Source organism: Equus asinus, chromosome 11 (genome assembly GCF_041296235.1).
Source record: "Equus asinus isolate D_3611 breed Donkey chromosome 11, EquAss-T2T_v2, whole genome shotgun sequence".
Classification (NCBI taxonomy): Eukaryota; Metazoa; Chordata; class Mammalia; order Perissodactyla; family Equidae; genus Equus; species Equus asinus.
In genome coordinates this window covers 19,779,211-19,793,448 of record NC_091800.1, presented here as the reverse complement: position 1 = coordinate 19,793,448, position 14,238 = coordinate 19,779,211, and the positions used below count along the sequence as shown (strand labels likewise).

The following is a 14,238-nucleotide window of genomic DNA, read 5'->3' as shown; positions in this document are numbered from 1 at the left end:
CTGCTCCCTGGGACAAAGTGTTAGTCACCTAAATAAGTTGTTTATTCTAAACATACGTTGCCCCTGGTAGGCCTCTGGCTGTCTATGCTGAGCAAGCACTAAGATCCTGCAGGTAGAGCTTGCTGAGGGGCAATATGTTACCACCAGCATCCAGGTGGTAGTGGAAGCACATGTCCCAGTCTGGAAGCCTGCAGAAGCTCAAGCCTCCAGAACCAGCACGGAAATAACTGACAGTCATTGCAGGCTACAGGAATTCCACGCTTTTAGTGTAAATAAAAGTTATAGAATGCACCACAACGACATGGCCATTTTAACACATTTACATTTATATGGGCTTTATTTTCATTAAACACATGATATATTTTGAGGGAGAACAGGTATAGTTATGAAACACAAGTAGTAGCCGAATTATTTTAGACATGAATTAAAGACTGAATGGCTCCAAATTACTTGCATAATTGGATTCCCGTGGATAAACCTCAATATCCAGCAAATATGTAGCATCCTAGGATATATATGAAAAAACTAGATCCTGTTAGTTTTTGAAGAATTCCCGTGGGAAAACCGCAAAGGCTATTAAGTTCTGAAATAATTCCATTACACACAGATATGTCACTCAGTCAACAGATAAATATAAATTTACTGAGCATTTCAGAGGGTACTTGAGAAGGAAGCAAGTACTTGATACAGTTATAAAACACAGAACTCCTTGTCCAGGATAAAGTTTTCTTTTATAGACAAATGGGCTTAAAAAAATATCTTGCCAAAAACTTGAGTTCCTGAAGCCACAGAGAAAGACTCTGCTTTGTACTTATTTTTGTAATATGCTTAATTTTGGCCCCTACAGAAATGATCTTTTATTCTTACCAGTAATTGCCTTTCTATATTTTAAGTGACTTTCATTATAATTTTCTTTATTTTTAATGTTAGTTTTTCAAGTTACATTTCTCTCTTTTCTCTCTTCCTTTTTAAGGCACAATACTGACCATTCTTTTGTGAGAAGTACTCAAACATTGGGAAAAAAAATATCTGTAGTAAAAATTCACTTTGAGTGTTTAAGTAGTCACGTAATCAGTGTAGGCAGCTGGCTAATAGTAAAAGAGCATTTGATAATTATAATTTTAAACACTTCAATGCTGTTAACAATTTAACAAAATTCTTTTTGCCATTTATTTCATTGCAAAGTATTCAATCATCCAAAACAACTCTATATATGTGATCTTTGACCTTTTATTCTTACTCAATTAAATCCTTTAAGAGATCTTCTTACATCTTAAATGTCAATGTTGAACCTCCACTAAGAGAAATCGAGGCACAGATTGTCATCACATCCTTCAATATGATGCTGTTGATCTTTGTCCAAGGAGTTCTTTTGTCCTTCATCCAAAAGCCTTAACATTTTAGAAAGGAGGGATACTGCACAAACGCTGTGCTCACTCACCAGCTTTCAGACGAATGAGAATGCTAATTACGCAGTGAAAATGGTATTGGTTTGAAAACTAAAACGGAAGCATTACTGAAAGAATGAAAAACAAATCTCAGAGAAATAAACCTAGTCAATTAAAAAAAAGAAAGCAAGGAAAAAAGAAAGGGAAGAAAGGAAAAGTAGATGTTATTGTTAGAGCAGGTTTTTTTGATGCCCTTGTTCTTTAGCAAAACATAATACTGAAAAAAACATACACACAGACAAAAAGCAGGGAAAAGGAAATAAATGCACTTGAAAGACAAGGAAAGAAAACACAGTTGTCTAAAAGTTTGCAAATTCAATATTCTGATTTTTCTCCCAATCAAATTACATCAAAAGAAAGTCTCACGTTAGTGTATTTTGTTTTATCTACTTTAGTTCAAGAGAGAGAGTTAGCTTTCTTTCCCTATGTAAAAGTTTTCTGTGTAATCTTTCTGGTAAAAACTTTAGGACAATGCTATGCACTTCTATTTTAAAATCTCTTATCAAAATCAAAATAACTATCCAATCTCAAAGTCTTTTTTCCTAACATCAAAGGACATGAAACAAGGAGAAATAGACAGTGAGGGATCCCTTTAACTTGTGGATAATAATTTCTACATCATTACCATGCAATATGGGAATCAATCCCAGGAAAAATCTTAAGGAAATATATTAACCTTTGAACTAATGTCAAAGAAACTCCCACGATACTGCTTCCACAAAGATCACTGTTTATCTTTTTCAAAATCTTCATATGGGCCATTTCAGTTAGAACTATGTTTTTAGGGTCATCTTTTTCTAGAAGTGAGATAGATGTTGGTTGTTGTTATATGCATGTGTGCCTGTGTCCCTGTGTGTGTGTGTGTGTGTGTGATAACAGTAGTATTTATAGTTTCCTGCCAAATTACACATTTCTAAGCCTGGGCAAGTTGTACTGACTGAACATTTCAGGCCACGTGATTAGTGAAGACACGTGTTTTTATCCTTTTATTATTGCTTTCATGGCTAGAAAAAATGAAAGAATATCAAAGAATCATAACACGCTTGTTTTCAAATTAATACAATTATGTAAATTTCAAATTTGTAAAACATTTCCATCTTTAAAAATATTTTTCTTTTTCCTATTAAAGGACTAAATTGGTTTCCAAGTCAATATTAAATAAATATTTTCAAAATAGCAGAAATCAAATTTCCAACTTTTAAAATGTAAAGGTCATTACATTTTGTTCTGTTATTGTTACTTTAACCTTTCTCAATCAGGGACTATTTTAACCCTTAGCACTGATTTTTGTGAGGACAGGCTCTCTGTGATTTTTCACACAGGTCCATTTTCATTTTTCAAGTTAATCTTGGTGTTGGCACCCTGGAATAGAATTAGAGGTAAAAGAATTTGATAAAGAAGCTCTTTTGCTACTTACAAACTAAATCCCTTCATATCGAGCCTAGAGTTTGGTCCTTCTTATCACAAATGCTATGCAGTAGCACGGTAGCAGAATTCTAGCTGACCTCCCCTCATATCGTTCAAACATTGTAGATGCTCATGAGAAGTGCTGATGATCTTAAAGGACTAACGAAGAGTTTATGTGCTGTATCTCATTCTGGGAATAAAGTGGTTCTGTCTTCCATCAAGAGGAAACAAACATGCAGGGCCACCCACATCTCTGCAATGCACCTTCTCTGTGTAGGTCTTGGCTCCTGGACCAAGAACACACCAGGCATATCTATGAACCACAACTTAAAAATCTCTTGAGAGCAAGTAGAGTTCACACTTTTTCATCTAAAAGAACCCCACACGTTGTGGAACATTCTGATCACAGATCTAATACAAAACATTTCCAATCAGTAATTTAAGGGAATTGTCCTTCACAAACCCACCTAATGCAAATCTTGATCCCTTTAATCCAAACAAAGAACCATTTGATTACAACCTGCCAGGAAGTCTGGGAGAGTAGCTTGGTTTCTACTAATTTTTCGAAGTGGCTAATCCTAGGTGAGCCTTCAGTAAATGTTAACTGAGGGAATGAACTGGAATAAATAAAACCATTATTAAAACACAATGATGTATTCTAATGCTTCATGGTTCATATGCTAGGAGTGCCACTAATACTTAATATTTATTTTTGTGTTTTGGGTTTACTATGCGATATCACAAGACTTTGTTTTAATTGGGGTCAGAAGCTGCTGAGTATCTAAGGAAGTATTATTGCTTACATACTGTTCTCTGTGGAAAGTTATTTTATGCATTTGTTCTGACAGTACCAGAATAATTCTCTAAAAACAAAATATTGAAATGAGGGTCTGTTTTATTGAAGAATACAGCATTTTGTCTGATTCTTTTGTCCACTAAAAAGAGTTTTTTATGATTAATCTATATTAAATCACGTATTAAGTAAATAGATATTAAGAAAATGATTGCAGAAATGCAAGTACTTTATACTTGAAGCTGTATCTGCCTATTTCACACAGACTCTCTTTTTCAAGGTGAGGAAGGCAAGGAAGAAGAAAGAAGAGAGAAAGAGAAAAGGAGATGGGTAGAGAGGGAAAGATTTTTTTTAGTAGGAAAGAATAAACATGTTCCATATTTTATAAGCTCTCCTATTTACATATAGAAGTCTTGGGGCCAGCCCCATGGCCAAGTGGTTGAGTTTGCGTGTTCTGCTTTGGCGATCTAGGGTTTGGCTGGTTCAGATCCTGGGTGCGGACATGGCACTTCTCATCAAGCCATGCTGAGGAGGCATCCCACATAGCACAACCAGGAGGACCTACAACTACAATATGCAACTATGTACTGGGAGGCTTGGGGGGGAAGAAGAAGAAAAAAAATAAAAAGACTGGCAACAGATGTTAGCTCAGGTGCCAATCTTAAAAAAAACAAAAAACTCATTAGAATAACTCATTGTAGAGTGAAATTTGGTATAAAACCAGCCTGGCCCAAAAGCTCAAAACAGACGTTATAATGATGCTTCACTGATTACTATATTCAGTGACAGAGACCCTCAAGACCGCAGGATAGTCAGGCTTTGAAGCATCTTAAGTACTAGAGTAACAAAGTCGATTGAGAATACTTGCTCTTATAGTGTACGTAAACTGAACCCTTTGCTAAGTAGTAAAAAGTCCACGCACTATTTGAAGCTGCTTAACTCATGCTCATTCTTATACAAGTGATGAGGTAGCTAAAGGAGTAGCTAAGCATCTGCTAGTAGGCAAAGCAAAAGAAAAGGGGATAATTAGAAAGTATTAATATTTATTTGATAAATGAACTCCTGGGCCATACGGTACTCTATTTATATAAGTCCTTTGGGGGATGTTTGAGTTGCAGGTGACATTTGTAAACTCCTCAATGGAAGGAGACTACAATCTACTCTATTCTTTAAAAGGCTTTGAATGTTATGTGCAGAGCTGCCTCAAAGAAGAGAGGCAAGTATTAGACACTTTTTGCCTCTCTCTCAGCACCAGGTAGCTTCCTTTTTTCAATCAAGTGATGGTTGGTGCTCACAGACGCCAACCCTGAGGAGAGGTTGTCTTTCCAGAAATCTCCATGACTAGAAGTGAAAGGGGATCCCAGGCAGCTCTTGAGGGTTACTCTTTAGGGATAGTCCTTTTTCTCCATAACTTGTTTTTGTTTGAAATGCATTTACTAGCTTTGGGAAGATTGCTCATTAAACTACTGACATTTTCCCTTTCCAACCAAAATTTCTGCCATTTGGTGGAAGCACGTTTCTCAGAAAGGCAATGGGATGATTGCCGAGCAAACTCACTCAAGTTCTTTGCTTTTTAACACCGTAGGGAGCGCTACAAATTATATTTTTAGACTCTGAGATGGACCTTACTGCATCTGTTCACGGCACTGGAGATGCCAGAGACTGAAGCTTTCTTCTTTGATCAAAGAAGAATATGATCAACGATGCTGGCCACCTCCAAGGCCATCCCTGGAATGACAGTTGCAGAGATTCCCATGGTTTGGACCAGATGCTGATTAGAAAGCTAATAAAAATCTCCTATGGCCAGTTTAAGTTCTAGATATCGTTGCATGATTATGCTACTCTGAGGGCTAACTTCATGTATTATCTGTCAAAATGTTCTTTTATTCTAAAAAAAGTATGTATAAGAGGCACTTTGGTTAAACATATCATATATTAATAAATACCACTTTCTCCCCCCACCATCTGTAATGATGTTTCTCATTATCATTTATGGGTTCAATACTGCAAACATCTAGGCTCAGTTCTTAGAGAACATTGTCTTGTAAATGTAAATCTCACTCTATGGCATTTCTTCATCATCGAAGTGTCACCAACACTCTCATTTCCTACAAATGTTGAGCACCAATAAGGTATATGATCATGCAAGAATTTTGCTCTTTCTCACTATCTACCAAAACAGAGCAGTCTAGAATCAATCTCTTCCAGACTTAGCATATTCTTTGGTTTAATTTAAAATTAAATAAGCAAATAAAACAAGGAGGGTCTGAAGAGAATGAGAAACAATTCAAATCCAAGTTAGTGAGTTACTTTCCCTCTACCTTTCCTTCTATTCTCTCCCAAGTAGTAGAAAAGGTGATTTGTGGGTTGAGCTACCCTTAGTCGTAATTCTATGCTGTCTTCGCCTATTAGAAAACTTGTCATAATGAACAGTGTTTATCATTCTTCCAGACTATCAATTAAAATCTTCCTAGTAACAAACTGTTATACAATGAATAAACAATGTGATAATTGCACCTTCAAGGTTCATACTAATATAGCAACAATAGACTCCCCATAAACTTCTGAGAGAGTCTCTTAGCACCTTTGAATAGGTTCATCTCCACTGTGTAGAGAAAATGCATAAAATGAGAAATACATTCCTCGCCGTCCATCTACGGCTCCATGTATGTGTGAATACATTGTTGCTGCCTTCTGGGCAAGAGGAAAGATGTGGTCTGCAGTCTGAATTTGTCCTTTGATGCATGAAAGAGTAGACAGAATTCAAATCAAAGTTTATTAGTACAGTCAAGTCCTCTGAGCAGCTTCATCACAGAAGTCCCCAACTTTTCGCCATTTACCAGAAGCATTTGGGGTTTTATTGTCTTTTCTGATGCACTTGAGGAAAAGGTTGAATTCCACCTGCAGTCATCAAACCTCTGAGCTGTCGCTGGGGTGGCTCTGCGCGAGCATCATGGGCTCGCTGCTGCCTGAGCCCTTCGGAGCTTCCTTCCTCCTGGCACTCTTCTTGCTCTTGCACATCATCACTGGGAGGGCAGTGAGGCAGAGGGTGAGTAATCCCACAGCGATGCCTCCCACGATCATGACCAGGCTGACCTCAGAGCTGGGGCTGTTGAGCTCCCGGGGGAGGACACCATCAGGAGGAACTCGCCCTTGGGGGATCTGCTTCTTGTTGGTGCGGTCCAGGGCAATGTGCTGGATGTTCGTTCCTCGGTTGTTTTCAGCACCAATTTCCCATGCCAACGGGGGTGTGCTCCGCATCTCCCTCCTCTTCCGGCTCTTGGTATTTGCCGGGGGCTTCCCTTGAGTCACCAGCGAGTGGTACTGGTCTTCCACACTTCTTTTGCCAATGCCTCGGTTGGTGTTGTCTTTTGACCTTACTGTGTAGATCGTGTGTATGTACCATTCTCTGCCCAGAGCAACCTAGAAAACACAAATCTGTCCGTTAGAAAGTTAAATACTACACCAACCTAATTTGTGACTATTTGCAAAAGAAATCAATGCCAGAGATAATAAATGATAATTTAATTTTGTCTTCAGAATTAATAGACTTAATATTTTTGCATGTGTAGTATGTGCAAGGCTTCGTGTAAAGCACTCTAGAAAATATTCTGTGCACTCTTGAGGGAGCATGTGCTGGTACGTATTTGCTAATCTATGACTTGCAGTCACAGAATGTCAGAGCCGTAAAAAGCTTCAAATATCATATAGTCTAACTGATTCATTTTAAAAAATGAGTAAATAAGAATAGATAGTATTTAAGTGACCTGCCCACTGTCACTTAACTAGTTAGTGGCAGAGGCAGGACTAGGGTTCAGTTCTTCTGAACCTCAGGACTCTTTTCCAGTATGTCTTGCTGCTTGTTTACATGTAAGACCATAGAAAGGTCAGTTTTTCTGTTTTTCCAGGGCCTGCAAAGAGAGGGGATTTTCTGATGGCCCTTTGAAGCCTTCAGGATTTAGAAGAGGTCAAATGCTTTGAGTATTAACAGTAAAAATGAAAACAAAAAATATCATACTTCAAATTCTTGTTTGAAAAGATTAGAACAACAAATATACGTCCTTAAGTTTCCCTCTTTATGTTGAATAAAGATAAGACACTTCTCCAGCCCATCCTGGCCAGACAATTTTCAGTAAATATCATAAGGGGGCACTTGCTTCCCTGAGGATTCACAATGTGAACATATCTCTGAATTTGTCTCATTTGTCTGCTCAGTGTTGTTAGTTGCCTGTGTCTCTTCCATCTCTGGAATAGGATTTTCCATCTTGGTTTACGAAGTCTTTAAGAGTGGAGATTTATGTGCTCTGCACAACTGTTTCTCTAAGTCCAGCCATTCATACAAGATCACTTTGATAAAGATGGTCATGAAAAGTCCACAGGAAGGAAGTTTTGAACAAGAAAAGTAGAGTTCCCAACCATCAGACTTAAATTTATATTCTGGACTGAGTAAGGGTCTTTATTACACATAGACTTAAAATAATATTAATACATTAATAAAAATAATAATAGCTGGAGTTTATGGAATGCTTGTTACCTGCCGAGGATGGTCATGTGTGGTTTACGTGCATTATCTTATTCAATATTTACACCAACTAATGCAAACTGCCATTTCCATATGAGACATCTGAGGCATTCAGATGTGAAGTAACTTGCATGTGGTTACATAGTTATGGTAAGCGAGCTTCTTATTGGCCCACCTGAAAGAGGGGCGTTGAGTCAACTTTAAATCCATCAGATCCAGGCTGATTCACTAAGAGAATAGCTTCAGGGTCATCCACTGCCAGTTTGGCATTAAACAGAATGTTTCCGAAACTCGTGGCTTGTGTCTCTGGCTGAGCTTTATCCTTTAAACAATAAGGAAAATGAGGACTGCTGTAGATAATACCAACTTTTGCAAGCACAGAATGTTTTCCTATCAGTTTTGTGCAAGTACAAATTACCATAAAATGTCATTACTTAGATTCATTTAAAAAGATGCTGTTCTTTTAAAATAGAAAGACACAATGCTTAATGTTGAAAATCTGCCTAGCGCACTGTTTGGGTCAAAGCACTTACCACAATTTTAAATCTATATAAGAGTGAAGGGGAATCAGCTAAGCAGCCATACTCGGCATTCGTTGGACTATACTTGGGAACATAGCCGTCAGCTCCAGTGCACAGGAACACCTTCTCAATGCTGCAGTAAAAGGAATCACCTAGATTCTGGACAGGATCTACCATGACACGACCATAAATTATGTCACCTGAAACAGAGATGTGGAAATGTGATTTCTGTGAAGTGATAAGGTGTGCCTATGTGACACTGCAAATAATTTGTGACAATAATGACACTAGATAGTATTCCCTTCTCTTCCTAATCTGGCATCAAATGTTGAAGACCTTTTGTGTTGTCTTCAGGAGCTGGTCCACTCCCAGACCTCAGATAAGACCACTTCGTAGACTGACAACAAGTGACTAAAGATTTATTGACCCTCACATGCTCAGCCAGTAGTAGGAATAACATCAGGGCTTGGCCTATAATTTAACATTTATAACATCCTATTGTGGTTAAAGTCCAGTTTACATAAATAAATTAGTTGGCAAGATGAAGACCAATAAAGTGTAGAATAACTTTATAAAAGGAAACATTAATAAAAGCCAAATTAGCTTTATTTGATTTTGACAGAGGGTTGAAGGAAACCCCTGCTATTTAATCATCTATTTCACAGATATTACTGAACTCCTACCATGGGTGGTAGGTATTTTGCTGAGAATTCACCAGAACAAGACAGGCACAACCCTTGCCCATAAGGTGTCTACAATCTCATGTAGCTGCGCTATTTGAGTCAATGCAACTTGAAAAAACATTCAAGACAAAAAAGCCAGACTTGTTCCAAAAGTCACTCAGGTAGGGGATATAGAGGTTGACTTCTCCAGAATAAAAAACCTCCTGCGTCATATATCCAATTTCGGTGACCTTCCCAGCCCCACCAAAGTGATAAAGGCCCAGTAATATTCTCAAAACCATACAAGAGGTTATAATTTTACCCTTCACACATGATCCCCAAAAGCAAAGGACAACAGATACAACGGCAGACAGACAGGCCTGTCATTTGTAAAAGTGATACCTTCTGCAAAAGCAACATCACTCTCTTGCCCAAATCCCATGGATCCGTCAGACAACCAAAGACTCTTCTTGGAGAGGAGGTACATTTGGGTGTTCAAGCTAAACTCAGCTGCCACTGGATCACTGACCTAAAACCAAGTGTAAAAGTCCTTTTACGTGTTGTTGATGGTTGTGGTGGGGCACAGACACATTATTCACAGACACACACACTCACTGAACACTGACACGTAGCATACTGAACACAGCACTGCAATTTTGATGCCCAACCAAGTCAGCTTAGGGAATTGTAACACTGGCTTTGTCCTTCTTGAGAAGGCAAAACTAGCGAGGTTAAATCATTTTTTGAGTGGGACTAAATAGCATCGCTTGAGCTTATTTCCATCGATTTACCAGGGTATTTAAAGGACTTGTAAATATCATGGTCTGGGCAGGTCAACATCAGCATAAGTTCTCGGACAACAGGTGCCATCACATTTTTTTAAATACATAATGGCTATTAGGTACTTTGAAGTGGCACGAACTGCAGGATATTTATTTTCTTTGAAGATCAAGAATAAGATGAAGAAGCGCAGAAGAACTCTGGGGAAAATTCTTGAATCTCCAAGGCAGCAAACTCCAGGAGACAAGATAAAATCACATAAGAAAAAAGAATAAGCCTCGCATACTCTTAAACTATGGATTTTATATACTGAACCCACAACAGATAAAGGGCAATTCTTCCTTCCTTTCTTCCTCCCTTGCTTCCTTCCTGTTTGACTTTTTTTTTCTCAGCACATACGATTAAAGTCATTGTGTGAAAATTTTTTTTTTACTGATAAAAGTAAACCATGACTTTAACAAAGTGCGATGCTATAAGTCATGGGGAAAGAATTCTATGAGACACCTGTTGGAATCGGATGTCAAGGTCAAAGGTGACAGGTTCTCTGGGGTTGCAGGTGACTGGCAGGCGGTACTCCTGATGTGATGGAGTGGTGCATGGCAGCAGTTTGACAGTATAGGTCCCTGAGTAGTCACGTACCTTTGAGGAGAAGAGAGGACATTTAGAAATCTGAGGTGCATTCAGAGGCAGCAGAAAAGGAAAGTTAACTAAGAGCCTTAGTGACTTACTGCAAAGTCAGACACAAAGCTCCATTGCTGGATGGGCTGGTTATAGGTTGGTTCACTCCTTAAGAGACGCAGGGAAAATGTCAGGCCTGGATGATCAGCTGAGATGATCATTGAGCTTGTGAAGGACGCTAGAAAAAAATGCCAATAACAATAATGGTATAGCAGTTAAAAAGTGCCTAACGGTTTAGAGTTTTCAAAGTACTTTATGATGCAGTCTTTGGTTTTGTTCTTATAATAACCTTGCAAAGTAGCAGAGTTGGTCTAATTATCTTCATTTTGCAGATAGAGAAACTGGGCTGAGTGTGATATGTGACTCTCCCAAGATCACATAGCTAGGATGTGTGCCTTCTGATGCCTAATTCAGTGCTTTTTCCACTCTATAATTCTGTCAAAAGATAATTGTGCAGAAATGCTCAAATAGTTCAGGCTACTTTCCCGGGAGGCAGGGCAGAGCAATAAAGGCTGATGTGAATGCATTTATTGTGCACGGAAGCTATGAGCTGAACTTGAGTCTATTAGCATCCACACAACCGGGCAAACCCAATTTATAAATGGAATCTAACTTTAATTTGATTGCTTGCAATCGTGTCTAAACAAAGGTTCAGTTTATTAGAAAGGTAGACATGAGGAAGGAAACTGTGAAGACCAGGAAATGCTCATTTTCCAGGACTGTCAATTACAGTAAAGCAAAATGATTCTTTTTGGTTCTGTATTTCTTATACTCAGTCTCGTAAAAATACAATGAACCCTCTTTCTCTTCCCGAATTTCCAGCCCTATTCTCTCTGTCGTTAGAGCTCATGCCCAGCAAAAGGAAGGACGTAGAAGACAGTGATTGAACTATTTTCCCTTCCAATCTGACTTGAGTTGGCACACCAGTAAAATACGCAAACCAGTTTAGTAAGACTGAGAGTCAAATAAAAAAAAGGATTTCTAATGAAATGTCCTTTACATTAAAAAAAATGCTTAGTCATGGGACTTTAGTGACTGCCACCTTACTGATATTCAAAGCACAGTCCACCACAGTTAGTCAAATTACATAACCAATACTCGCTAAAGTAACTCATTAACGTGTCTGAAACTTGAGTGTGATTGTGAAGTGACACTTCTAGCTCTATTATAAAGTTTCTTATTACAAAGTTGCTTGCTGAACAAATGACCTAAAATTCAATTTTGTGTAAAATGGAAGTGAAGTAGAGAAGGGGATTGTTGTTGCTCTGCTCTTTAAGGAAAACTCCATTTAAAATGAACTCGGTAGAGATTTCCTTTAAATTTACTTTAATCATTTTGTACTTTCTCTGAAAACCTCCATAAATAGTGATGATTTCTGTGGCTTATGAGATGTAGCTGAACAATTATCAAGCCCTCATGTAGATAACTGTACATATGTAATTCGGTTGAAATTAAGGGCTTCTTCTAAGCTGGTAGGGAAACCTGCTGAAGCGTGTGTGAATACGCAAAAAGTATATCCTGTTGTATGGGGAGTGGCTATTAATGGATAATGGGGCTTACCAGGATGTGACAGCACAAACAACCCGTGGAATTGAGCCTCGGTCTTGAAGTTAACGACCAAGCGACCCTCTTCCCCGATGCGCATGCTGGTCGGATAGAGAGAACCTACAACGGAATAGCGCACAAGAGTGGAAATGCTGGTGACCAGGCACTCCTAATGTACAGGATTTCTTCCAAATATGAATTCAGATTCCTCTCATTTTTGAGCATTCTAGCCAAAGGCTATTATCAGAAGAATTTTGAGTGATGAGAGGCAGAGTATTTTTGTTTTATTTTGTTTTTTTTCTAACAAGAAAAGGCGTCTAGAAGGGAGGCAAAATAGAATTAGGTAGCACAAGTGAGGTCAATATGAAAGATGTATACAGAATGATTACAGTAGGCCAAGATTTTTTTTTAAAGCTTTAGTTTGCATAAATGAAGCTATAAATTGAGAAACCTGATGAACTTCTGGAATTTTGAAGATTTGGATATGTAGGTGGAAATGGCTTTGTGTTCTCCAGAATAATTGGAAATTTTATAGGCTTAATGAAACCCTGAAGCTTTCCCAAGAAATTCAGCAGTTTGACCAAAGTAGACTCCAGAAACAAGGAGACATGAGCTCCTTACATAGAAGTTGAGAACCACAGGACGGGTCCGCATCAAGATTCATGTAAGTGTACATTTTCTAAGGCAAGGTATGAAATTAAACCGTTTGAAATAACCTTGAATGATTGTTCAGGGTGATTGTATTACCCTTCACATAGCTTTAAGGTAGTTTAATCTGTTTAAGACAGTAGATTTTGAGATGCACTATCACAAATATTTTCCCTCGGGCTCACATAATGCAGGTGTGAAGCTCAGACATGCATGGAACCAGAACAGTAGGATATGCCTGAAAAGAAACAGCACCAATTCTACTACTGGGTTCATTAGCTTTACATTTGTGGACTTTGAATTATGATTCTGACATGGAGATTGAAACCAAGTTTTGCAGATGCCTATGGGCCTAACAGTTAACATCACTTAACACCATTGTTCCAAGACATTCAGCTAAAGTATCAGAGAATGTTAGAATTTTGAAACGGAAAAAATAATAGAAGTCTAGCTTATCTTTCAAAAGAAATTGAGTACCGTAAAGATTAAGCAAATTAAGCAATATGTTCAAGATCACACAGCTAATCAGCTATAGAGCCAGAACTAGAATCCAGGATGCAATTTATACTGGACTTTAAAACGCATCTCCCATTTTCAGAAACAAAAATGTGTAACTTTTCCTCTTGGGTTCATTTCTGTTTTTCAATTGGAACTTCTTCTATCCATTTTCTAGAACCTAGGGAAATATATAGACTATGCTGTGTAATGTATAAATCTGCATGAGATGTAGACATTATATTTGACAGCCATATATTATGCAAAATTTGAGCTACTGATACGATTCAGTTAAAATAGTTTTCCATTACAAAAATGAAGTTATCTTGAAATATTGAATATAAAAATACATTGAAAGTTGCTTCTATTATTTTAAGCTACAGTAAAAAAATCTTCTCATGTAATTTGAATAGGTAAGAAAATGAATTTTCCAGTTCTTTATTAACCCACCTTGGAGTTCTGCTTCTGGTGGGCTGCCAATTCCATCATTCCACAAGATGGCAGTGTCATACACAAACGTTAGACGAAGCTCTGACTTCAAGTCAAAATGCTGCCAGCCTCCTACCCCAACGGGGGAATGGAACACGTAGGAAACATACAGAGGGACTCGAAGAGTCACATAGGACTGCACTAGGTTTAGGACCTAAAAACATAAAATGATGTCTGTCAACACGATTCAGTGTTGTTAACTAAAGGAGCCTAATTTTGTATAAGCCATTTTCTCCTTTCATGTAACTGA

General features: G+C 38.0%; 1 protein-coding gene across 1 annotated transcript in view; it reads right to left on the bottom strand.

Annotated features, from left to right (window-relative positions):
• Positions 1 to 308: 308 nt before the first annotated feature.
• The window catches only part of FREM2 (FRAS1 related extracellular matrix 2), a 176,462-nt gene continuing 162,532 nt past the window's right edge, over positions 309 to 14,238 (bottom strand). Inside the window, exons 17-24 of the mRNA XM_044777268.2 lie at positions 13,950 to 14,142; positions 12,372 to 12,476; positions 10,862 to 10,989; positions 10,638 to 10,772; positions 9,756 to 9,882; positions 8,704 to 8,891; positions 8,346 to 8,492; positions 309 to 7,071 (exon numbers count right to left, since the gene is read on the bottom strand). Coding sequence (XP_044633203.2) covers positions 6,559 to 7,071; positions 8,346 to 8,492; positions 8,704 to 8,891; positions 9,756 to 9,882; positions 10,638 to 10,772; positions 10,862 to 10,989; positions 12,372 to 12,476; positions 13,950 to 14,142 — 1,536 coding nt within the window. The 3' untranslated portion in view covers positions 309 to 6,558. The remainder of the gene's footprint in view (positions 7,072 to 8,345; positions 8,493 to 8,703; positions 8,892 to 9,755; positions 9,883 to 10,637; positions 10,773 to 10,861; positions 10,990 to 12,371; positions 12,477 to 13,949; positions 14,143 to 14,238) is intronic.